Genomic DNA, 24,449 nt, shown 5'->3' with positions numbered 1-24,449 from the left:
CTCTCAGAGAGCCTCCCACCCAAGGCTCTGTCCTAGTGACAAGGACAGCCGTACCAGCCATGAAGGGGGAGCAGGCCGCGGACACTTTCGTGTAGGAAGAGTTTTCCTTTGAACCTTCTGTTCCTGAGCCCCTTACCCATCTCCAGCAGAGCCTGCCTGCTCCACCTTCAAAAGATCTCCAGAGTCAGACGCCCTCGTCCCCTGGCCGGCTCCAGCCCCCGTCCTCTCTCCCGGATCTCAGCAGTGGCCGCCTAACTGACCTCCCTGCGTCTGCCTGTGCGACCCTCGCCCTGCCCTGTCTGGTCTCTTTACAGCAACCACAGCAGGCCTTTCAAAGGGTAAGATGAACGGTCCCGAATCTGTCACATCCAAAGGCAAAGTCCCCACGGGGCTACGCAAGCCTAAAGAGCATCCCTGACCCCTGGGTCCTCTCGGAGCCCTACAGCTCCTCCGGGGGCCTCGTCCCCAGGCTCATCGGGAGGCTCTGACCACCCCCGGTAACGACGCTACCCACGCCCCAGCTCCCCGTCCCCAGCAAGTATTGCCATTTGGCTCCTGTTTTGAGTTTGTTGAACGTCAACCTCCATTAGACCTCAAGGGGCAAGAAGGAGAGGCTGTTGGTTTGTTGCCTTCCGTGTCCCCACTGCCCAGTAAACACGGTTAGGGGGAGGATGAAGACGGGCACGAACGCTCCTGGTCAGTCCTGGTCGGCAGCCGCGGGTCAAGGGTTGTCACCCTGATCTTACAGCGAAGCCAGGGGGAGCCCGGGAGAATCTCCCACCTCCCTGCTCCTCACAGCAGGGCCGGGGGGAGATGGGCGCTCAACTCCACTTTTGTTTTTCTGATGCTAGAAACGGCAGCTGCAGGAGCAGGGTATCTGTGCCCTGGCAGGGACCAGACAGGCTGGCGGAGTCCCTGTTCGGCCCTGGCCAGCAGGCTGTGTGACCAGCCCTTAGCAGCCGGGATTAGGAGGGTACATACTCTTACGAAAGGAGTGACACTCCCAACCCTGCTTCTGCCTTTGTGCTCGTCCCCCACATCATCAGCTCCTAATCACCAAATGTCCTGCATGCAGGACCACGTGATTCCAGCCTGGTGGAGAAAATGGGGTGAAATCGCCGTTTTAAAGGGCATTATGAACCTTAGCTTAGAAGCATTCGAGAGATGCTGTAGGTGTGTGAAACAGCATTATTGAAATTCAGTTAACTGAGGAACAAATGGCTTAGGGTGACTTCAAGGCCATTACTGCTTATTCTAGCTGCAGGGTGAATCCATATAAAAGCAAAAAATAAATTCTTTTCTAAAAACAATATCCTTCATAGACATTTTAAAAATGAGATAAAAGGCTTCGGAGCCCCGGGGCTGACCATGATCTACTCGGTCACAGGCCTTGATGACAGACATTACCCTCCAGAGTGGGTCCCTAATTTTTAGAAGCTGGCTTTGAATTTAGAGATGGTTCCCCTAGACCAGGTAATTCCAGGTGACAGCCTGGCGGTTTTTCCGAGGCCAATCTGAATCTAGTCCTTTATTTCCAGCCACAGGAGCCCACGGCCCAGGTGCCAGGCCTCCAGATATTTTTGAAAGGAGAGAAACCGGTACCAGCAGAACTCTGCGGCTCCAACTCGCAGCCCTGACGTGCCAGCCACAAGCCAGCTTGCTCTGTCTCTGTGAACTCGGTGCTTGGCTGGTGTGGCTTTCTCTGGCAGAGGTGACGGCACCTTGTCTCCTTTAGCATTTCCCCAGGGAGACGTTGGACCAGCTAAGGAAGAGTCTGACACTCGCTGGTGTCACACGGCTGGATGCCACCTCCCCACAGCCGAGTGTCCCTTCTCCGGGGCCTGTTGGTCCCCTCAGAGCCAAGGAGGCAGCCTCGGAGGGAGACCGGCTGCGTTCCCTCCTCAGTCCGTCTTCTTCTCGGAGGCGAGCGCAGTCGATCTTTCAGGATGGTTATTGAATTAAAGACCAGATGGCTCATCTGGCAAACCCTCCGAGTCAGCTTCTCAATTTGTAATGTTTTCTTTCTTCTTATTAAAAAATATTTCCATGTTTCCTGATTTGGAAATGTTTAATAAAATGCATGAAAATGGAGGGAAAAACAATATGTTGGAGGAAGCACGTTCCCAGGGAGGCACGTCTCCCGCGGTGTCTGGGGTGGCGAAGAGGGCGCCGGCCGAGAGCCCGCGTGGGGTTTGGTCCCAGCCTGGCCACCGTCGGTGCAGCCTCGGGGAGGTGAGGCCCCCTCTCCATGTCCCCAGCTTCCCTTCCCTTCTGGGTCCTCCAGCTCCACAGAGCTGCCCTCGCTCTGTGTCCCCACACCCTGGTCCTGGGGAACCGGGCTCCTGGTGTATCACCGCAACAGTCTCCCCAGCTGGTATCCTTGGGGACACTCACGGCCAGGCCCCCCTCTGCACTGCAGTCAGGGAACTCCTTCCCAAACACAAGACCCTCCCTGCTCCAAATCCACCCATGCTCCCCGGCCTAGAATGCAGGGAGGCAGGAGGGACGAGCCCGGCCTCCATGGGGAGGCACGTTGGGGTCTACAGACTCTCCCTCCGGGACACCAAGGAGTTGAAGGACTGCCATTGTGGACAGCTGGCTTTTTGTGCTTTGACGGCACCACTCTGGCTCTCCTCCGCAGTAAGGAGGGCTGGGCCCAGCCAGCCTGGTGGCAATGACTTCTGTCCTGGGGCACGATGACAGCAGAAGCCAGTCGTCTGACCAGACCTCTCCTGCATCACCAGAGTTAAGAAATCAGGAATCGGGGAACTGTTGGCGGGGACGGAGGCGCCTTAGCCTAACTCCTTAGACCGTGCGTGTCCAGGGCCTGCCTGCCTCTCCCAACCCCTCTCCCCCGTCGCTGCCCACGCTGGTCCCTTTCCCTGGAGTCCCCTCCCACCCAGAAAATCACCTCCTCCCCAGCCTTGCTGGATCAAGGGGACCCCCGGGCACCGCACAGGGGTCTTCAGCTCCACGCGTCTCCCTGTCACCTCTCAGCACAGCGTCTAACTTGCTCCTGGGCCTGCACCTCTCCACGGGCAGTGCCGCCCAGGCTGGCGGGCACCAGGAGGAGGTCAGCCAATCTGCTGGAGGAACCGAGGGGAATGAGGGCCTGGGGGAGGTGACGGTAAACCTGGCCTCTCCCTCCCGCCCAGGGCCCCCATCTGCCGCCTGTGATCTTCCTCCCTCTTGGCCGAGCCTCTTCCTGACACCCGCCATCAGTCACAGAGCGTGACTCGGAAGCCAAGAGGCTTCCCATGGCTTAGTTTTTATAGACAGAGACAAGAATAAAGGAGTTGGGATTCTTGTGAAATATTTCCTCAGAGATCTTAGGAATGATCTATTTCTCATCTCATTTTATTTCTGGGACCATCTCTTCGAGGTAGGCGGAACCGGATATCAACCATATTATAAGAGATAACCATCATCATCATTTATCAAGCGCCAACCATGTGCCACTCGGGTTACACCTTGATGTGCATTATCTCACTGAATCCTTGCAGAAACAACATTTGGGATTGTCAGCCATTTTTCCTGAGTTGGAAACTCAGGCTCAGTGAGGTTAGGGAATTTGCACAGAGACTGAGTGGCAGAGCAGAGTGTGAGCTTGGGTCGGTCCCGATCTGCATCCCTGGGCTTGACGACAGGATGCCAGGGAGGTTGAGTGGAGAGATTTCTGGGAACTTCCTTTCTTGGGTATCGGAGCCTGGGTCTGTATTACAATGAACTTGCTTCACAGGGGAGAAATCCAGAGCTGGGGTTGCCCTGTTCCGAAGCGTAGGTTGTGCACTGTGCAGTCCCAGGGAATGCCATTCACAAAGACTTCAGTGTTCATGGCGCCCCCTGGAGGGAAGGGCTGCGTGGTCAGTGGTCCTGGCTAGAGCCCCAGAGGAAGGAAGGGTCTCTTCTGCTTCGGTTATGTCTCCGAAGAGGATGTAAAGCAGGCAGCTTGCGGGGCAGGTGATGTTGTGGAGGACACGGAGCAGCAGTCTCTGGCGGGGCAGGTTCAGGTGGGGTGGAGGTGGGGTTAGCTCTCTTGTTTCTGTTTCCAGAGCTCAGGGCTTCCCGGACGGGAGACAGGAGCTCTAGTGGGGGGCTTCCCCTGCTCCTGAAAGAGGGGGTGCTGAGGAGGAGCCCCACACATCAGGGTGAGTAGGAGGAACCCCAACTCTGCACTGGCTGAAAGCAGCCCCTGGGGAATCCTGGAGAGAGGACCGGTCAGAGTGGAGGGCCTGGGGAGAGTCTGCCCGAGGACAGGGACATCCACCCAGGGGCCCTGGTCCAGGGGACAAGGCTGTGGGGCTCCAGGGACCGCGGGACGCTCCTGACCACAAGCAGCCCCCCAGGGGCTGAGCCGCCTCGGACTCTGGCCTCCTCCCTCAGGCCAGGGTCCAGAAAGCCGCGCTGCCCTGTTTTCTGGCCAAGCAAAGGGTGACTGAGTCTGGGAGCAGGGCAGAGGGAGGTCCTCGGGACCTGGTCCAGGCCTCCCTGTCCCTCACAGCCAAGTCACCCAGACCTTGGCCGACATGATTGAATGGAAAGTTCTGGAATGCATCAGAAATAACCCTCATGCTGAGGTTCAGGGCTACGTGGAGAAAGGAGTGGGGCCGGGCACCCACTCCACCGCCCCCACCACAGGGGCTTCCTGGTGGGAGGGATTTCCAAGTTCTCGAAGCAGCCAGAGGGTCCGGGACGGGCCTGGGTATTCCTCAGCCCTGGGAGCGGAAGAAAGGGACCTGGCTGGGGACAGGCTGCCCTCAGCCTTGGACTTCCTAGTAACGGAGGAATTCTTTGCTGGAGGAAAAGAAACAGCAAGACGAGTGGAGCCGGCCATCTGCAGTGTTCGCCTCCTCTTCAGGGCCCGAGGGGACAGGGCAAAGCCCCCGGTGCTAAGCCAAGTCACTCTGGCCTCCGGGTCCTCCTCCGAGAGATGGGGGCCCGAGCCCATGGGTGGGAGGACCCCTTCCAGCCCCGAGCAGCTGAGGTCCTTGGAGAACTGGGTCGTCCTCCCCTGTTGCCCACACGGGACGGAGAGTGGTCGACGGTGGACCCAGCAGCCACAGCACAGACTCACGAGGGGCAGCCCCACATCCTCCTGGTGGGACAAGCGTCACCGGAAGCACACAGTGGCTGCGCCCGGGTCCTTCCCACAGAGTGGACGCCCCTCGCGGCATCAGCCCAGAAGGTTGGGACTCTTCCCTTTGTTGGCCTTTTAGGGAAGCAAGAGGAAAGCCGTTGGCCCAGTATCGAAGGCCAGCGGGAGTTCCCGGTGGGCCAGCCCCGTCCCTCGGAGTCACCGAGTCTTGGGGCCTCCCGTAGCCCTGAGGTGACATGCTGTTTGGATCAGGAACGGAGGGCACCATGGGCCAGCTGCCTCCAGACCAGGGTGCTTCTCTTGACGGGCGGCCTCTTTCTAGCCCCCGGGGACCATGGCGTGGCCCTGCGGGGTCTGCTCCCTGCTGGGGCTCAGACCCCCCACCTTGCTGTGGCCCTTGGAGAACTGGACAAGTCGCCTCTCGTCTCTGCAGCTTGGCTTCCTCCTCCGTGAACTCCGGGGACCCTTCCAGCGCCATCGCTGGGTGTCTCCTGAGTCACACTCTGTCCCCTTTCCCTGTCACCTTCCCGGTCCCAGGGGAACCGTGTGACTGCAGATGCAGACAGAAGCCTGCGGCAGCCCACAGGACAGGACCCAGCCAGGCTCGGCTCAGGGCTGGCCAAGCCTCGGGCAGGTGACAGAGCCTTGAACAGCCCCTAACGCAGGACTTCTGACCACTGACCACCAGGGACCCTGGAACAGAACTGGGGGGCAAGTCCTCTGCCAAGACCACTGCGGGAAGGTAAGAAGGGCCCGCTCAGAGGCCCCACGGCAGCCAATCTGCCTGCGTCCGGCCCCTCCTCTCCCCCTGCCCAGGACCCCACAGAGGCCCCCAGACCCCGTGCCTCGGTCCCCAGGCCCAGCTCTGTTCTGGAGGAGCAGTCACCACGGGAGACGCTTGTTACATGTTGCCAGGCAACAGACGCTGCTGCCTGAAAACCTCACCCCCTCTGAGAGTCCGGAGGCAAGAGATGGCCAGGGGACAAAGGAGAGGGGCTGGACCCTGGAGTAGAGAAGGACAAGAGCGGGCAGCTGCACCAGGTGCCAAAGCAGACAGATGCGGGGACCGACTCACTGAGACCAGGAGCCAGACAGCGCAGCAGACCTGGAGGACGGCGTCGGGTGACAGCTCTGGAGAGGCCTCCGGGTTTCGTCTTCTGTCAAATCCGCTGGAGATGAGGCCGTGACAATGACAATGGTGTGGTGACGATGCCTTGGGTAGACACCTACCTTCTTCTGGCGTCTGCTTGTACCTGATGCCTGAGTTTTATTAAGTGCCTCTAAAGCAGGGGCACGACTCGTGGGCTTTCCGGGAAACACGACTGTCCTCCGAAACCCAGGCCTCGGCGGCCAGCACAGTCAGCTCACCTGAGCCCCAGGCCATTTGCACGTTCCCTAAGAGCCCTGGGCTCTGGGATCTCCCAGCACCACGGGGATCAGAGAGGGAAGGGTCTCCACAGAGTAGGGCCCAGGACAGCAGGATGCTCAGGTCGGCTGCCCCCAGAGCCACAGAAGCCCTGGAGCCGGCCCGGGAGTGGGGCAGGTGAAAGCGCCTCCGGCTCACACCGCTCCCAAAGCCTCTGCTGCCCCTTCCTATAGGGGGAACATGGTTCCCGCCCGCTCACTTCTTTTGCTGTGCACAGGAGAAGAGGCGGAGACTGGAAGGCAGTGAACCGTCAGAGTGCCCTCGATTTGGTAAAAGATGATGACCAGCCACCTGATTACTAGCTGGGCACCGTATCCACCTGATTACAGACTTCGCAACCTCGTCACCTCACTGCTCTGGGTGTCAGTTTCTCCATCTGTGAAATGGAGCTCGTACTACAAAGGACTCCTCCGAGCATCGGCTGGGACGGTGCCCATTGGGAGCCAGCTTAACAAGTGACAACACCCTCTCTCCTCCCTAGTGGGGGGTGACCTGAGACCCTGGCTCAGCCTCGTCCCACCTACGGCTCGGCATTGTTTGGCCTCAGGCAGGTCATCTCAGGGGACTTTATAAATAAATATAAATACATAGATAAATCTCAGGTTTGTTTTCTGAAATAATGAAAAGCCTCAAGACATATTCATTCCCCAAATGAAATCCATCATTTAAATTATAAACAAGAACAGGCCAAATTAAGAAGGCTGGCAACTAAGTACAAACAATTTTGTGTGTTAGATTTGACGAAATCTTTATGAAGCCGTTACCCAGTGAACTGCGCTCGCGCTGACTTCTCTGCGAGTTTGACAACACAGGTGTCTCCTGGGTTAATTTTGATACTTCTTTTCTCAGAAAAAGTACAGACTGTCACCAAGCCCCACCGAACCCCCGAAAACTGACACGTGGCCTCCAATGGGGCTGTTTCAACTGTACCCAATAACAGGAAACGGCTTCCCACTTAAAAAAAAAAAAAACACTGTTTTTCTATCGTAACAATTATCATTTTTTTTCCTAGAAACTGGAAAGCATGCTCTCAAAAAAAGAAAAAAAAAATGTGAAATGACCACACACCCCAAACGGAAGAAAAAACTCAACTAAATCCCTGGTGACGTTCTTCCTTCTCTTTTCCCCGACTCAGTCCCCCCTGCAGCCATACACAACTCTTCAATGTAACCAAGACCCCAGAGCCCTGCCGGCCACCAGGATCCCGGGGCGCGAGGCCTCACGGAGTCCCAGGTCTCATCCGTGAAGTGCTGCCCCTTCCTGCTGCTCAGTCGCTAAACTTCAAAACCCGCCTGGGAGGTGGGCAGGGCGGGCGCCTCCAACCTGCAGGACACCCAAACGGGGCCCGGGGAAGAAAGGAGCTGGGTCGGCCACAGCAGCTACCTCATGGACAGAGGGTGAGGGACTTGTCAAGGTCACACCGTGGCTCACCGCCTAGCTGGGCCACAGGCGGGGCTTCTGACTCGGGCGCCACGTTTCCCATTCTGTAGGCACTAAACCGACACACGGAGACGTCATGCTGATGTCACTACAGCTGAACTGACTGGTTTTTATCGTGGGCTGACTGGGTTTAGCTGGTGGAGGGCCATGGACCCTAGCGGGAACAGAATGTATCCAGCAGTAGCATAATTGGAAGTCAGAAAAGCTGTTTTTGTAATCTGGTGCAAAATGACAGAGATTTGGGTGCAGGGAGGTAACAGAGAAAAATGAATTTGAGAGACATTATAGAATAAGAATCATAAAGCTTGATACTCAATAGAGGGCTGGCACAGGTAGCCACGGGCACAAGGATGGCAAATAAAGTGAAAACTGTGGCCCAACTATCCATCTTCTCTTCTTTATTAGTAAGAACACCCAGAAATGAGCAATATAGTTAAAAATAATAAAGACTGCATTTTTCCCAGCCATGTGAATGACCTACAGATTTATAAATGGAAGTGATGCTATTACTTCCAGGAAATGTCCTTAAACAGAAAAACATCTACCTTCTTATGCTGGTGAGGAGTTAGATGGCTGGCTGGAGCTCCAGCAGCTTTTTTGAACTATGAGGAAGAAGCCATGTATCAAGAATGGTAGGACAACAAGGGGCTTGGTTGAAGTGTTTTTGTTTTTGTTTTTGTTTTTTTTCTGCCAGAGATGGTGGCCTGAGTCCATGATGCCTTACCTGCTTTGAATAGCCCTTTTCTGTCTTCTTTTGCATGAGAAAGAAGTTTCGATTTTGTTTAAGCTGTTATTATTTTGGTTCCCTGTCTCTTACAGCCAAAACCTAATACTAACTGATACAAAGAAGACCAAAAAGAGAATCAGAGAGAGAGAATTCAGGTGCAAGGTGATGAGTGCAACCACAGGTTTGATACATGAAACGTCGGTACACGAGAACACGCACGTAGGAGTCTTAGCCTGGGACAGGACGGATCAAGGACCCTCTCTGCCACCGTCACCCCCTCAGTCACTTTTTCTCGTGCTCTTCCTGACACAACGGCCCCCCTTTGTCCTTTGAGTAGCTTTCTTGCTTGCTTCCAATCTACCCACAAGGTGAGCGAGTGATATTCTTAGGATTAAGCAGGTTGTATGATTCTCCTATTTAAAACTCAAGGTCCCCCAGCTCCACCAGTTGCCATGGTCCCCAAGGTCCCCATTGTTGGCCTCCCGGCCCTGCAGCAGCTCAGTCCGAGGCCCACTCAGATGCTCCCCCCCTTCTCTCCCCTTCCGGTGACCACACACCAAGCTCTGCGTCAGTGTGGGGACTCTGCACCACTGTCCCTTCCACCTGGAAAACTCACCTCCTTGTCTACAAATGGCTCAATTCTTCTCCCTTAGCTCTGCCCTGAGACAGCAGGTCCTGGCTAAGCACGATCCCTCCCCAACTCCATTGCTTAAAAAAAATGAAGAACTTTACAATCATCTTTTCCTCTGCCACAGTAGACCTCCTGGGTTTGAAACCGCGGAAGGGTTTGTTTCCTTCCTGTTTGGAATCTCTGTCCCCTTACAGATCATAAGCTCCGTGAACAGGGAAATCACCAGTGCTTTATTCACTAAGGTATATTTAATTCCTAACGCGGTGCCATTAGTGTGTTATTATTATTATTATTGAACAAGCTGATCATGGCGGAGCGTGGCGGCTCCCGGGGAGGCTGCCTGACGTCCGACATGGGAAGTACCGGTGCATTCTGCTGAGACTGACCACTCTGCCCGGGCCAGCAGGATGGGGAAATGGCAGAGGAGGGGAATGTCCAGCCCAAGCAAGCAGATCTGGGGGAGGAAAGAGGGGATGGGGACAATCAGGACGGGATGGGTCCAGAGATCCCCACGGTCCTTGCAGGCAATTTCCCATTTAAAGATCCACAAGAGCCTGATAAGCCATCGCGGCGAACTGAAGGCAGAGAGCCATGGATCCCAGGCCAGCCCCGGCCCCACTGATAACACTGGGCACAGGACAGGAGCCTCCTGGCACTTGGAGTCCTGCCTGGTGCCCACGTGGGTGCTCTGACCTATGCATGGCACCTATTCAGAGGTGGCCACAGGGGGTTGGGGTGCAGGTTGCTTTCTGCAGGGCTCAGGCTAAGCGAGGCCTTTGCAGGGGGTTATAGAATAGTCAACCTACACAGAGATGTGCCCTGGGTCTCACTCCCCAAGTCCCAAGGTCTTGGAGACCTCGCCCTCCCTATGGGCAACTCTCAGGGAGAAGAACACTGGGAAAATGGGGACGATCTGACATTTGGGCATCAGGTGCAGTCTGGGGCCCCCACTGCCGGCGGACATTCATGATCAGGAGGAGGGAGGCCGGAGGGGGAGTCTGACCAGCTGACCAGTCCCACGAGAGACCCAGCTGGAGAGGAGAAGATTGAAAACTTGCCTGAGTCCTGGAGGACACACCGAGGTGCTCACCTCGTGCTAACTGCTATGCCCAGGGCAAAGGGCTCTTGCTGAATTGCCCCATTTCCTGGCCATGGTCACCAGCTGGTAAGAGCCGACCCAAGCCCGCCAGGCTGTGTTGCTGGAACTTCTTTTGTGTGGACCCAGAAATCAGTGTTAGGACCCGGGACAGAAATCACACAGAGTTAAATCAAGACCAATATTAGCAAGATAGAAATCTCTGTCACAGCTGTCTGCCAGTGGATTAAGTTGTCTTTTAAAGCAACAAGAGCCCTGTGCCGGGAGGGGGGGTGTTTAATAGGGGTCACGCGGCTCTGACGGGGTCAAGTGCATGTATAAAGGTCAACAGCAGAACCGGGTTCCCGCCTGGTGTATCATGCAGTTGCTCTGGTGTGCTGGGCACTCCCCCTGGCTCAGCTGAAACATGCCTAACTTTTTCAGAAGGAGTTTTACTAACCAGGCTCTGTGCGCCTCCGATGAGGGTGTCAGGGCCCACGGGGCCTGCGTCACATGCCTGGGCCTGGCCGATGAGCCTGCAGGGGCTTTGCTGGCAGGCAACTCCCAGGAGCCTCTGGGGAGAACAAATGACCGAGTGTGTCGGGGCAGTGGACTCCTCAGGGCCACCACCACCAAGAGACCAGGGAATGGTGTCACCCCTAAACTCCTAGGCACAGAGTGGGCAAGCAGGCCCCCAGGCAGAGCAGAGTCACGGGTCCCCTCCTGGCCCGACTCTCAGGGGGGGAGACCACGTCTCCTAACAGAGGCCGGGAATGGCCGGAGACGCAGGGCACCCGCAGGGGCAAGGCCATGGCCGACAGGGATGCAGGGTTCTGAGGGGTAGTCACGCACGGACATCCTCAAGCTGTGGCCTGGGGTGCCAGCCTTTGCTGCTAGGAGGGCCTGCTCTGCAGCGCAGGGCACAGTGGGGTCAGGAGGGGCGAACAAAGCGACCCCAAAGTCAAAAATGGAAAAGCTGGCAGCAAATGGACTTCCTGTCCTGACTTGTTGGCTCACAAATAGCCGCGGCCGCAGCCTACAGGAACCGCTCCCTCTTCCTCACCTGCCCCTCCGCGACGCCCACCCCCGCAGGACTTTTGGCACAGTCTTCCCCTGGGGCGGGGGGGGGGGCGGGCACCCTCTCCACTGTCACCAGAGGGTGCACGCCAGGCCCCGTTGGTCTGAGGCGTCCATCCTAAGAAATGACCTCAGCCTGGCCCACACACCAGCAGGCCGGCATTTCAGGGGGAGAGGTCAGAGGACCCTCCCTGGCTGGGTCCTCCTAAGGCCAAAGGAGCCACTCCCCAGCAGGAGAGAGCCGAGGGAGCCCAGGTTTCCCGTGACACAGGCTGGAGTCGTCTGGGAATTGAGTCCACTGGAAAAATGAAGTTCTCCATGCAACATGGGGTCCACTCTGCACCCACACTGTCCCAAACCTGGGGCTTCAGAGTGTGATTTTATGGAAAATGTCCTGTTTCCCCCACTTCCTGATTCTCCCAGGAGCTGTCATTCCCTAATTATAATGCAATTTATGACTAAGTTATAAGTAACTAAATAAAAGGACGAAGAAACCAGACACAGACTGTTTCCATGTCTTGGGGTGGAACAGCACACCCTGGAGATGAGAAGGGAGAAGGAGATAACAGAGAGAGAGGCACTGGGCGGTGGAGGGCAGGGGTGAGGGCACAGAGCCTGTGCACGAGGTCAGAACGGAGTCCCACTAGGGCAGGAAGGAGGAGCAGCCAGGAGCGATGGCCTACCCCTGCGGCCACTCAGACTGCCCACCCACAGCGGGTGGGACTCTCCAAGGGCTTCCCTGCCCACGGGTCCCTGCCTGTTCACACTGCCAGGCGGGCCCGCACCCCCTACAGGAGGGAGTCTCTGCCCCCATCCCGCCCTGGGCCGCCTGGCAATAGCCTTGGCCGTGGGAGCCACCTGCGGACCCGCGGTGGCCAAGGAGGACAGCACGTTCTCACCTCCCAGCTCAGTTTCTGGAGACTGGGGCCAAGTCCCCAGGGACAGAGGAGTGTGGACTGCCAGGTCCCAGAGCCCCGCAGGTGTCCCGCACAGCGGCTGAAGGGCCAAGGAAACTGCTCAGGTCACCCCTCACCTCAGAACCCCGACTGTCTGGCCGGTGGCTCTTCGTGCTCACATAAATGTCCTGCGGCCAGTGGGGAAGAGGACCAGCCCAGGCTGGAGTCCCCAACAGCCTGGTCCTCGGAGGCCCCTCACAGCTAGATGGTAAGAGGAGCCCTTCAGAAGCCTGGGCTCTGAGGGAGAATGAAGGGGGAACTAAGACGTTCCATTTCACTTTCCAAACCCTGTTGCTACAAAATGTGACTTCTTGTGATAAATGAAAAGAGGCTTTGTTAAGGGTGAACATTAATCCCAGCAGTTCAAGAGGCTGAGGCATCGTGAGTTCAAAGCCAGCCTCAGCAACTTAGAAGGCCCTAAGAAACTCAGGAGACCCTGTCCCTAAATAAAATACAAAAAAAAAAAGGCTGGGGATGTGGCTCAGTGGTCGAGTGCCCCTGAGTTCAATCCTCAGTACCCTGCCCCATGCAAATTATGTATGCATACGCATTCTCATGGTAGGAAATACAATAAATGTAATGAAAAATGTACACATAACATCACACAAAGAAAACAACTTGATGTTTTTATGTATTTCTCAGCATTTCTATGCATATTTTATATATATATATATATATCTATATATTTTTACATTTGGGGACTCTTTTTATATCTTGATTTTTATTTATTTATTTTTATGTGGTGCTGGGGATCCAACCCAGTGCCTCACACTTTCAAGGCAAGCACTCTACCACTGAGCCACAACCACAGGCCCATTTGGTGACATTTTATATAACACTATTTTGTGTGCTCCTTTTTCAAATATTGCATTGTGACTTTTTCCCCATCTCATAGTCTTGGAAAGGTTGACTTTTGGTGGGAGTACTAGGGCTTGAACCCAGGGGTGCTCTATCACTGAGCCACATCCCCTGCATTTCTGAGATAGGGTCTCATCAACCTGCCGAGGCTGGCCTTGAACTTGCTCTTCTCCTGTCTCAGCCTCCCCAGTCCCTGGGATCACAGGTGTGTGCCATCATATGAGGAAGGTGACAGAAGGTTGATTTTTTGAATCATTGCCTAACAACCCACTGTGTGGATGCGGTGTAACATTTAATAATTTAAATCCTAGACATTCACTTAGTTTCTGATTCACTGCTGTCATAAAGGCGAAGCCATGGTGAAGAATCAGGATGTGAACTGGTTATTTCGTTAAAGCAGCTTCCTGGAAGGATTAGTGGATTAAAGTGGTGACCTTGCAAAGGCGCCTGTGACAAACTGTGGTGCTCCGGAAAGATGGTGCCCATTTCCTTCTGGCTTTCCACCCCCACTACCAACAGGAAGAACTTTCCCCAGCACTGAGTTGTATCTGTCTAGACTTTTGTTAGTTTCGGAGGAGAACAAGCAATCTTGCAGCGGGCTCCATACACGTCGTGTGTTTCACTTATTGGCTTCTGTGTCTCTTCCTCTGTGTCTTTTTTTTGTTGGGTTTTAAGTGGGAAAGTGAATTCTGATTGGCTTCCGACGCTGCCAGACGCTATTTACCTCTTGTCACGTTTGCCACAAATAGTTTTCCTAGGTAACATTTTCTTTGCAAATAATTTTTTTTTTTGGAGGACAGAAAGCTAAAATTGTACGTATGATGTAATCAAATACAGTGTTTTTTTTTCCTTTCATCTTTCTTCTCTTCTGAGATTTTATGCCTAACGGTTCTTTTCTAATTCCAGGATTGATTAAATATTCACTTTGATTTCTGGATCCTGTTCATGGTTTCTCTTACATCTGACTCAGTCCACCTGGAATTTATTTCGGTGACTAATGAGAGGTGGGATTCTGATTTGGTTTTTCCTTCCAAGTTTCCAATTTCCCTATTAACAGTTATTGAATAATCTATTGCTTCCTGATTGGTTTTCTCTCTCTTATGCGGGGTTCCTACACACTAGGTTTATCTCAGGGTCATCCATTGGATTTCACTGATCTGTCATTCCTCATTTCTCATTGTCACCAGAGGGACAAAATTATTCTTCTTTTCCATTTATTTACGTGTTCTAAGTAGTTATACATGACAGTAGTATGCTTTTTAACACCTCATACATAAATGAAGTGCAACTTCTTCTTCTGGTTGTACGGGATGCAGAATCACCCGGGCTGTGTGATCGTGTATGTATGTAGGGTCATGATGTCCAGTTCATCCCACTGACTTCCCACCTCCATACCCACAAAATTATTCTCAGTTTTATGATACATTTTAATATCTAGAAGAGAAAGGTCCTCAATCTTCTCCTCTTTTCAAAGAGTTGAGCTATTCTCGTTTATTAAAGCATTCTCTGAATCAGCATTCTCCTTTTAAATGTTCTAATTTTCTTTGTGTTTCTAACATAACATTTGACTACATTTAATTACAAATTGGCATCTTTCGGATTTATACATTGAGTCTAAATGAATTTTTTTTCAGTGCTGGGATCAAACCCATGTACTAGGCAAGTGCTCTGTCTCTGAGCTATACCCCTAGCCTATATGTTCTTTCTGTTTTAAAAATTCATTTTTTTCTGATTTTCTCTTTGTTATAAATTTAATCTGCTCTCCTGAGAATTGGAGTTTTTTTTGTTGTTGTTATTCTAATGAATATAATTTCTTTTCCTTCTTTATTTTTTTTAAAGAATGAAAAACTTTTTCAAAATCAGTGTAGAACTTTGGTCACAACATAAGTTTTGATACATAAGATGACCATTGTGGTAATTTTCTAAATAGTCTTTAGTGGTAGTTTTGAGTGATTTGCTGACGGGGTTGTAACTGAGGAGATTGTTTCAAAAACCTCCCCATATGTTTCCTTTTAATTAAAGTTTATGGCGTGTAGTCAGAGAATATGGCCTGAGCAATTTTTCTAATGTTTTGAAATGTGTTGCCAAGAAGTTGATTGATTTTTATAAATGCTTAAAAAGAGATATATTATGTGTGTATGGGCTTCAAAGTTCAAGATTTCTAATTAATTAAGACATTTAGTAATTCAGATTCTCAATATCTTCTTTTTGCATAAAAGTTCAATCTTATTGCACATAATACTTTCATCCCTATTAAGTGTTTCCTTTCCATCAGTTAATGATTTCTGCTTTGAATTACACTTGGTTTTAAGTGAGGTTTTTTTACTCGATTGCCCTGTGATTTGCATTTATATAACAAATAATCTTTGCCTTTCGTTTTTTTTCTAGATTTGAGCTATCTCTTTTATAAATAGTGTTAAAATACATTTATTTTTAAATCCCATTTAAGTAAGAGACTTTTTTTCTTTTTTCTTTTTGGTATTAGGGATTGAACCCAGGGGCACTGAACCACCAAGACACATTCCCCAGCCCTTTTTATGTTTTATTGAGACAGAATCTTGCCAGGTTCCTTAGGGCCTGGGTAAATTGCTGAGGCTGGCTTTGAACTTGGGATCCTCCTGCCTCGGCCCCCTGAACTGCTGGGATGGAGGTGTATGCCACTCCTGCCCAGACCTTGCCTTTAATTGAGGAAGTAAACTCATTTATGTTGAATGCTATGTATCTTTCCTTCCTTCCTTTCTTTCTGTACTGGGATTGAACCCAGGGTGCTCTCCCACTGAGGAGCTACATTCCCAGCCCTTTGTATGTTTTGTAATTTTGAGACCAGATTTTGCTAAGGGGCCCAGGCTGATTTCCCCTCCTGCTTCTTTATTTTTTCTGTCTTAGCTTTGTGGACTCGAATGTTGTTTGGAAGGGGCATGTTCAGGAGACCAGAAAAAGTGGGGCTCCCGAGCAGGGTGTCAGGACCTCAGCTCTGCTGCGCCCTGGCTCTGCGACCTGCTGCACACAGTAGGTGCTCTGGGTCTCCACTTCCTCAGGTGTGGAGGGAGACAGAACAGCCCTCCCACCTCACGAAGCTGGGTCACAGGTCTCTTGAAATAATACATGGCTGAGGCGACTGTTATCTTCATTGTTATTCCTTTAAAACTCAACCTTTCCTTTAGGCTGAAACAGTGATTCCCATGATATTTCTCTAATTATTAAATATGAGTGATAGGGACTTAAAACATTTTCCTCTACCACATAAGACGGTGAATTCAGCAGGCGTGTACTAATCCCTTCTAGCCCTCTCCTCTCAAAATTTTAATCTGAGGATTTCTAACCCTCTAATTACTACTGAATGATTGTTTTTACTTCATGCATCCGCTCTTTCCGGAATCCTTTTCTTTGACATTAGAATCTGGTTTGGCGAACATGCACAAGCTAGTCTTCGCCTCATTTTTTCCTGGTTTCTGTGCTGTTCACCTATCTTTCTTTCACGCCATTCCATCACGATCATCACTGTGGTCCTCCCTTGGTCAACCAGTCTTCAGGTTCCCCTCTCAGGTGTAGACTGTTCTCCTTCCGAGCCCACGAAACTCTAAGAAGGACTTCTGGTCTTCTTTCATTGCTTCCCATGACAGGGTGTGTCCACATCCTGAGACCTCGTGGAGGTCTGCGAATGCCTCCTGGGATTGGGAGCTCCTGAGGAAAAGTCAGTTCTGGGGCTGCCCGAGCGCCTCTAAAACCGTCAGCCTTATGATTTAAGAACTTTTCCAGAAAAAGAACATATCAGGATGTGGGCAGGGATGGTTCTTCTCTGTCCTTCCCACTGGAAAGCTGGGAACCTTTCTGAGCTGCCTGTTCTCATCTACCGTCCTGCACATCCCTCCCCTGGGCCAATCCTGGAAAAGTTTTCTTTGTGTATATCTTTGATTATGCTTTTATTCAAATCGTTCTGGTTTTATCCTCTGAAACAACTCTAGTGTGGTCCTTGACCTGGACGTGTAACCTCAACTCTGTTCTGTCCACCCTTCCTCTCATCCCCTCTGCTTCCTGAGAGAACTTTAGGTCTGTCCTCCACATTCCACATTATTTTTTAAAAATTCAGTGTCATTGATGTGAATTTCCTTTTTTTTTTTTTTTTTTTGTAAAAACAATGTAGGTCTGCTTATGGGAGCCAGGTACATTTTCATGTCCTCTCTCTGCACTCTTCTTCCTCATCACAGAGATTGGATTTTCTTGTACTGTTAGGAAACCTCCAAATCTTCTCCTGTTACTTTTGGTTTATCATAATTAAACATCCTTCCACATCTTCAAGATTATTTCCCTCTTCCTTAATGCTGCAGAGGATCCTGTCTGTTCCCCCGTGTCTGTGAGTGACCTCCCCAGACCCAGTGCTGGCACAGATGGCCTTGCCTGTCCCCTGCCCTACCTGAGTCTGACTTTTCCTTTCCCCCACTAGAGGGCAGGATTCCTGGTCTAGCGGCTTGGTCCAACGTAGTGAATACTTTCTTATCCTCCCCAACTGGATCTCTGATGCCTTGAACCAGAGGTTTGCAAACTTTTAAAACCATGGACTCCTACTGGTAAAAAAAATTCTGAGCTTGCATCATCCCCCATTATACATAGATCATAAAAGGCACACGTGTCACTCTCTGCCTATATATTAAATACTAACCAAGCTTAATTTTTTTTAGATAAAATAACTGTGACTAGAGGTTCTGATCGTTTCTCCCCATGGATACTTGCACGAGCTGCACACTCAAGGTTCATCCTCACCAAAGGGGCCCATGAGAACCACAGTCCTCGGTCCTGCTCTGCTGAGGCTCTTCTCAGCCCTGCTCAGTTTGTGGGCTCGACTCGGGGGTTTCCATCCACCCCGTCAACATACTCCATCCTGGAGACCATCTCTGAAGTCCCCTGTCAGAGGTGGCCGGAGGTTATGGGAGCACAGGGGCAGGAGGAAGCCCGGTGTCCTTGCTCTCCGCTGCTGGTGGGTGTCTGCAGCAGGGACAGAGGGGGCTGGAGGGAGAAAGCCCCTTTTTATCCTCCCTGGGATGGGAGAGGTGGCTCCGTGGGCATGAGATGAAGAACGCGCTGTTATTCTCCATCTCTAGAGTCCAGGGCTCCAGAATCAAATTCCTCATTCAAATGCCAATATGCGGGGGCGGGGTGTGTGAAAATTCCCACCATTACACCCCCAAACCTGCTGACCGCCCGGAAGGCCCAAGACACGGAGGCAGCCTGTGGGCAGATCCTGGAGCTGCAAGAGGGAAGGGTCGAGAGGGATGGAAGGCTGGGAGGTCATTTACAAAGCACAGCTCGGCCCACGTTATCAGGGTGGTGGGGGCCTGCTGCCCCTCCAAGGACAGAGACACAGGGGTGAGTGGCAGGTCGTGGTTCAGGGCACGCAGGGAAGCCGGCTTCCCCGACCCGCGGCATCGCACTGGGACCTGGGCCTCCGCTGGTCCCTCCCCTTGCAAGGCTGCCTGGCATTTGACAGTGTTTAATGAGGAGGTTCCTCTGGCAGCCCTGGGAGGCCTGTGGGAGGTGGGCATGCAGCCAGGAGAATCCCAGAGACTGCCGGGTGTGCAGCCGCCGGCCTCGGAACCGGTGATGTAATGCTCACTGGGGTCCCGGCAAAACAAGCCCCATGTTGTCACTGCCCCCTGGCAACCAGGCGCCACCCTCCCGACAGGGTGGCTGTTCCACACAAGGCGACCTCCCCTCCCTCCCTCCCTGCCAGGAGGAGATGGGAAAACCTTTATTGTCACATAAAAGCCAATCCAAGATATGAGAGATGTCTTTTAAAAATGCATCTTGCTGAAGAGGGATTTCCATAGCAACTTCAGATGCGTGTGTACACAACTAGAGATGAGTCCAGGCTGGCGAGGGACACCTGGGATGTGTGCAAGTCCTGCTCGGGGCATCAGCAGCCATGGGTTTTGCTAGAAGCTGTCATCCTGCTCTGTGACCCAGGGCAAGTCACTCACCCTCTCTGGTGTCAACAGTGATAGGTTCATAATCACATCAAGCCAGGAGAGATCAAGGTCCTCTCATCCATACCCCCCCTCAACACACCCCAGTTTGACGCTTCAGTCCCTCAAAGCATCCCACGCTCCCAGTTTCTGTCCAGTCTCTGGTTGAATAACTCCTGCCTCAAGGTCTCTGCCAGTCTTACTTATTATCTGACTTTGGGAAAGACAAGGATCATTCAAACTTGGTTCTAAAAGAAATCGGTTGGTCTTTGTAAGAGAAGAGCTTTGCCTAACTGGGGAATGTATGCACTCACTCATGTGTGCGTTCCCCACATCAGGTTCCTGGGGAAGTCCTTGAGATGCTGAGGTTTGGGGATGGGAGGTTTATGGAAACCGCTCACAGGGGCCTGGAGGAAGCAGGAGGAGCAGAGTCCTCCAGTCTCCTCTCAGGGACCCCAGATTTACCCTGCGAAGCACTGCCCAGATAAGCTCAGAGACACCCGTTACCCCTGACCAAGGACTTGACCTGGAGCCAAGCAGTTGCCTTCAGCCTGGGCAGCCCTGGGAGGAGCAAGGCAGAGCCAACCCGACCCAGGCTGGGAGTGAGGCCGGGTCCTGGGGGAGCAGCTGGGCGAGCCCCACGTGTCCACTACTCAACAGTGTGCTTGAATTGCAATGAGGCCAGCCCTGGAGACTGAGGGACACCGAGCGGACATCAGAGGCAGGCAAGGCAGGGGGACTGGGGTTCAAGTGTCAGTTTCAATGGCCCTGAGAGTCGCACACTAAGAGAACTGGTAGAAGAGCCAAAGCCACGGTCCCCTCGTTAAGTGCAGGATCCAGTGGGCTGACGAGGCGTGAAGCTCAGGGCCATGGGAGTCAGTCACACCAGGCTTCCCACTTCCTGGCTCTGTGACCCTGGCCAGTTATTTTACATCAGCAGACTCCAAAATGGGGACATCAAGGTCCTTCTGCCATCAGGTGTTGTGAGGACAAGTGGAGGGGCAGATGAAGCATCTGACATAGAGGTAGCACAGGGTAAAGCAGGAGCGATGACAATGTCCTCCCCTCCCATGTACACAGCCAAGTAGAAGACTTTTTGGCCAAATGGTTTTTCCACAAGAGAAGGGAAGACTTTATAAATTCGGATTAGTTCTTCGAGAGTTTTCTTTTTTCTCCCATACTGGGGATTGAACTCAGGAGTGCTGTTCTACGAGGCTACATTCCTGGCCCTTTTTATTTTGAGACAGGATCTCACCAAGTTGCAGAGGCTGGCCTCAAGCTTTCGATCCTCCTGCCTCAGCCTTCCCAAGTTGCTGGGATTATAGGCGTGCGCCACTGTGCCAGGCTTTTGTTCTTTGCTTCTCCGTGCCTTTGCCTTGGTCCTGGGGTGGGGCTGGTGAGTCATGTTTGCAGAGAGAGGCCGGGGTGTTGGGGAGGCGCAGGCTCAACTCAGCCTGAGTTTGGAAACTATGAAGGGCCATTCACTATCAAGGAAAATGCAACAGAGTGTTTTGCAAACATGCTTTGAAACATGTTTACTCTCCAGTAAAAAAAAAAAGAAAAAAAAGTGACAGTTTCAATAAACAATGAAACTCACTTGTTGCATGTTCAAGCTCTTAGCTTATCTGAAATACATGCCAAGCCGAGATTGGGAAACACTGAAGACTTCAAACACCTTAAAGGGCTCCACTAATTCAGTTATGAGTGCTGTAGAAAACCTGACTTCCATCAACTAGAAAGGAAAACAGGACGCGTACAGGCCACTGTATGGCGTGGGTCTGTTCTAATTATAAATAACAGCCACGAAATTCCCAAGAGTTATGCAGGAACCTACGCAATTCCTATTAATAATTTTTACTATCACTGTATGACAATACACAGCTCATATACATCACCTAGGGTGACTCTGATAATAAGTCCTGCAAAGTGGGCACTATTATCTCTGCTCACAGTTGAGAATGTTGAAGCCCAGGAAGGTAAGTCTCTCCACTACAGGAAGAGTGTCAGCAGAACGTGGAGCCCACTGGGAGCACGTGTTGAGACTTCAGTTCCCACGCAAGGACAGGGGTCTGAATATCTGGTATCCTGTGGCCCTGGGCTCTATCTGTGAGAAAGTTCTCACTTCACTGGTTTTCAGAGACTAAACCTGCCACCCTTAAAGAGACCGGTCTGCTCAGCAGAATATCCTCTCCATTTGACTATGTCTCATTGGACAAAAAAAAAATCTGAAAGAAATCTACAAACAGAACATCTCAAAATAGGTGGGAAATGGGGTTCAAAGCACCCACGTGAGATACAGGAAGGCTAACTCTTCTCCACACTTCTTTGCCTTGTTTTATCTCGGCTAGGTTCCCCGTGCAGAGGTGATTTGACGATAAAATTATAAAACATTGATGAATGGAGGAAGACTACCAGGATTTGTGTAAACTACAGAAGATGCTTTCTGACATGACATTTTTTTCTCCTGTGAACATATCTTTATTCTATTTCAATTTATCCTCACTTTCAAATGAGAAAACTGAAGCTCAGAGAGGTTAAGTAACTTGACCTTTGTCTCACAGCAACTTAGGGGCAGAGTCCAAGTTTCTAATCAAGGTTTGGACTCCATATGTGCAATCAGATTAAAAAGAATATCCAGGACCAGCTTGAAAGGGAGAGAAGTCACAGAGGTCAGCCTGAAGGTGGTGGCAAAGGGAGGGAGCAACGGTCCTAACCTTGAGCTCTGATGGTGGCTATTCTGGGGAACTGGCATGATGTTGCAGAGCCTGGGATCTCCCTGAGGCCACATCCCCCCTTCTCTCCCATCTGCCACTTCTCTGAATCACGGCCCAATCTATCCCATCAGTGAAGTGCTTCTCAACCTTTAAGGTGCCCGCCAAGCTGGCCCCACCTCAGCAGCTCTGGGGGAAGGCAGGGTTCTGCCTTGTAACAGATGACCTGATGCTGACCCTGCAGAGCCGGGACCAACCCTTGGGGAGCAGGCGCTAGCGGGGTTGGGGGATGAAGAGGGTTTTAGGCGGATGCTGTTGAGAACCAGCTCAGAGGCTGCATTCCTACGGTGGGCATCATTAAAGAGACACAAAGGTGGCCAAGTGTGGGACCCAGTACGGGTTAACAATGTGACCAGAAGGTCTTGACACATTGGTGTACCCAGGGAGTGGGAGTCAGGAGTCTCCTGTGTCCCCGCCTTACCTTGGTGCCTGGGCTTCGGTATCCAGCGCAGGAAGGCCAGCTGCGCCCCCTGGGCCCACCGGCTCCCTGGAGGGGCTGGGCAGTCCTCCTCCGAGCACACCCTGGGCCTCCCGCTCCTCCTCCCTTACCTGGCGGCTCTGCTCAGGGCCCCGTGGGGAGGACAGGACGCTGGGAGTACCTTTCGCAGACTCGCACGGTCCAGGCGGCGATGATCCACAGGGAGATGCTGAAGACGAGCAGCACGGTGCCGGGGCAGATGGTCATGAGCGTCTTCATGACGAAGCGCGTGTTGAAGTTGATCTTGTTGAGCGCCCCGATGCTGCGGGACGAGGCGTCCGTGAAGAGCTTGCTGTGCAGCAGCATGACGCGCGCGATCAGGTAGAGGCGCAGGAACATGGGGATGGACAGGATGATGTCCACGTCGGCCTCGGCCCGCGACGGCGTGTAGGAGAAGGCCAGGCGCGCCGTCCAGAAGAACTTGTACTCGCCGGGGATGGGGTGGATGGCGCACACCAGCATCTCCAGGCTGATGTAGAGGATGCGCTCGTAGGTCATGGCTATGCGCCAGTCGTCCGCGCCGTTGTCGATCACGAAGAGCTGCGGGAGCACACAGGGTTAGTTGGCGGGGCCAGCACTGGGCGCCACAGCAGGGCTCGGGGGGCGGGCGGCTGCCGGGCACGGGTCAGCCGGCACCTCGGGCCTCCGACAGGGGCCTCGCTTTCCTCCTCCGGAAACGGTTTCCTGGGATGTTGGGATTTACTAGGGGTGGAGCTCCGTAGTGAAGTGCCTTCCTAACATGTCTGAGGTCCGTCCCCTGCACCACGAAAGAACAAAGCCGGAGAGTCCTTCATTCACAACAAGGAAACCCCAGGCGCTGCGTAAGGGCTTGGTGGTAGGTAGGGCGCCTGCCTGGCATCCCTGAGGCCCTGGGCCTGACCCGCGGCACCAAGAAGGGGGGAATTCCCCAAGTGTTAAGTGTCATTTGAAGGCAGATGTGAGGACTGTGGCTGGGGGGGCCTTCCTGCCCATCCTGCCCCCCCCCCCCCAGGGAGCGGGGCTGGAGGTTGGGCTGATCATGGGTGACCAGTGACTTATTCAGTTCCACCTGCGCAATGAGATCTCCATAAAAACCAAAGGACAGGTCCGGAGAGCCTCCTATTGCAAACCCATGGAAGTAGCTGGAAGATGGCCCCCCTAGAAAGGCCTGGAGCTCTGGGCCCTTCCCCCATGCAGCGCCCTCTGGATCTCCTCCCTCTGACTCTTCATCTGCGATATACTCTGTCATAAACCAGCAACTGTGTCCTCTGAGCTCTGTAAATTTCTCTAGCAAATTCATCAAATCCAAGGAGGAGACCATGGGAGCCCTGGTTTAGAGCGGATTGGTCAGAACCACAAGGGGGATTCTGAAGTGGGGGTGGTATGGCAGGACTGGGCCCTTAGCCTGTGCCGTGTAATGCTAACTTCAGGTAGGTACTGTTCAAACTGAGCTGAACCCCAGGTCACCCAAGGGTGTCCGCGGGAGAATTGCTTGCCGTCTGGACAAGAACTCCACCAATGGGGTGAGCAGAGTGTTCTGTGTTGCGGGAGGGAATTGGGAGGAGAGAACAGTTGGGTAGGTTTGGGCTATACACTTCTAAGGTCCCTTCCAGTCTGAAGGTGCCAGACCCCCAAACTGGCCACTCCGTGACAAGGAGCAAGAACAGCTCTTGACTATTAAAAACACATCCCACCAGGCCCAGAGCTTGGAGGAGGCTGCAGAGATGAAAATTGAAGTTTCCTGCATGAGTGAACTCACAAGGGCTGGCACAGAGTCCTGCTCCCCGCTCAGAGCAGGGACCCGCGAGTGTCTGCTGGCAGTGCTGTGCTCCGGGTGTGCCATGAAGCGTTCCTGGCATGGGCTTTGGAGAGGGCTGCCTGATCTTAGCACTAATGTGCTCTGTGATCTTGTGTAAGTCACCGAACTTCTCTGTGCCTCACCAAATTAAGTTACTGTACATGTGAGTATGTCACAC

At 52.7% G+C, this 24,449-nt stretch overlaps 1 protein-coding gene across 3 annotated transcripts in view; it reads right to left on the bottom strand.

The window, feature by feature from the left end:
- The window catches only part of Kcnn3 (potassium calcium-activated channel subfamily N member 3), a 152,513-nt gene that overhangs the window by 31,216 nt on the left and 96,848 nt on the right, over nt 1–24,449 (bottom strand). For all 3 annotated transcript variants that reach the window (XM_027920910.2, XM_027920909.2, XM_027920911.2), the window contains exon 3: nt 22,616–23,034. In XM_027920910.2, coding sequence (XP_027776711.2) covers nt 22,616–23,034 — 419 coding nt within the window. The remainder of the gene's footprint in view (nt 1–22,615; nt 23,035–24,449) is intronic.

This window comes from Marmota flaviventris, chromosome 10, assembly GCF_047511675.1.
Source record: "Marmota flaviventris isolate mMarFla1 chromosome 10, mMarFla1.hap1, whole genome shotgun sequence".
NCBI lineage: Eukaryota > Metazoa > Chordata > Mammalia > Rodentia > Sciuridae > Marmota > Marmota flaviventris.
This window is presented reverse-complemented; position numbering and strand designations above follow the sequence as displayed.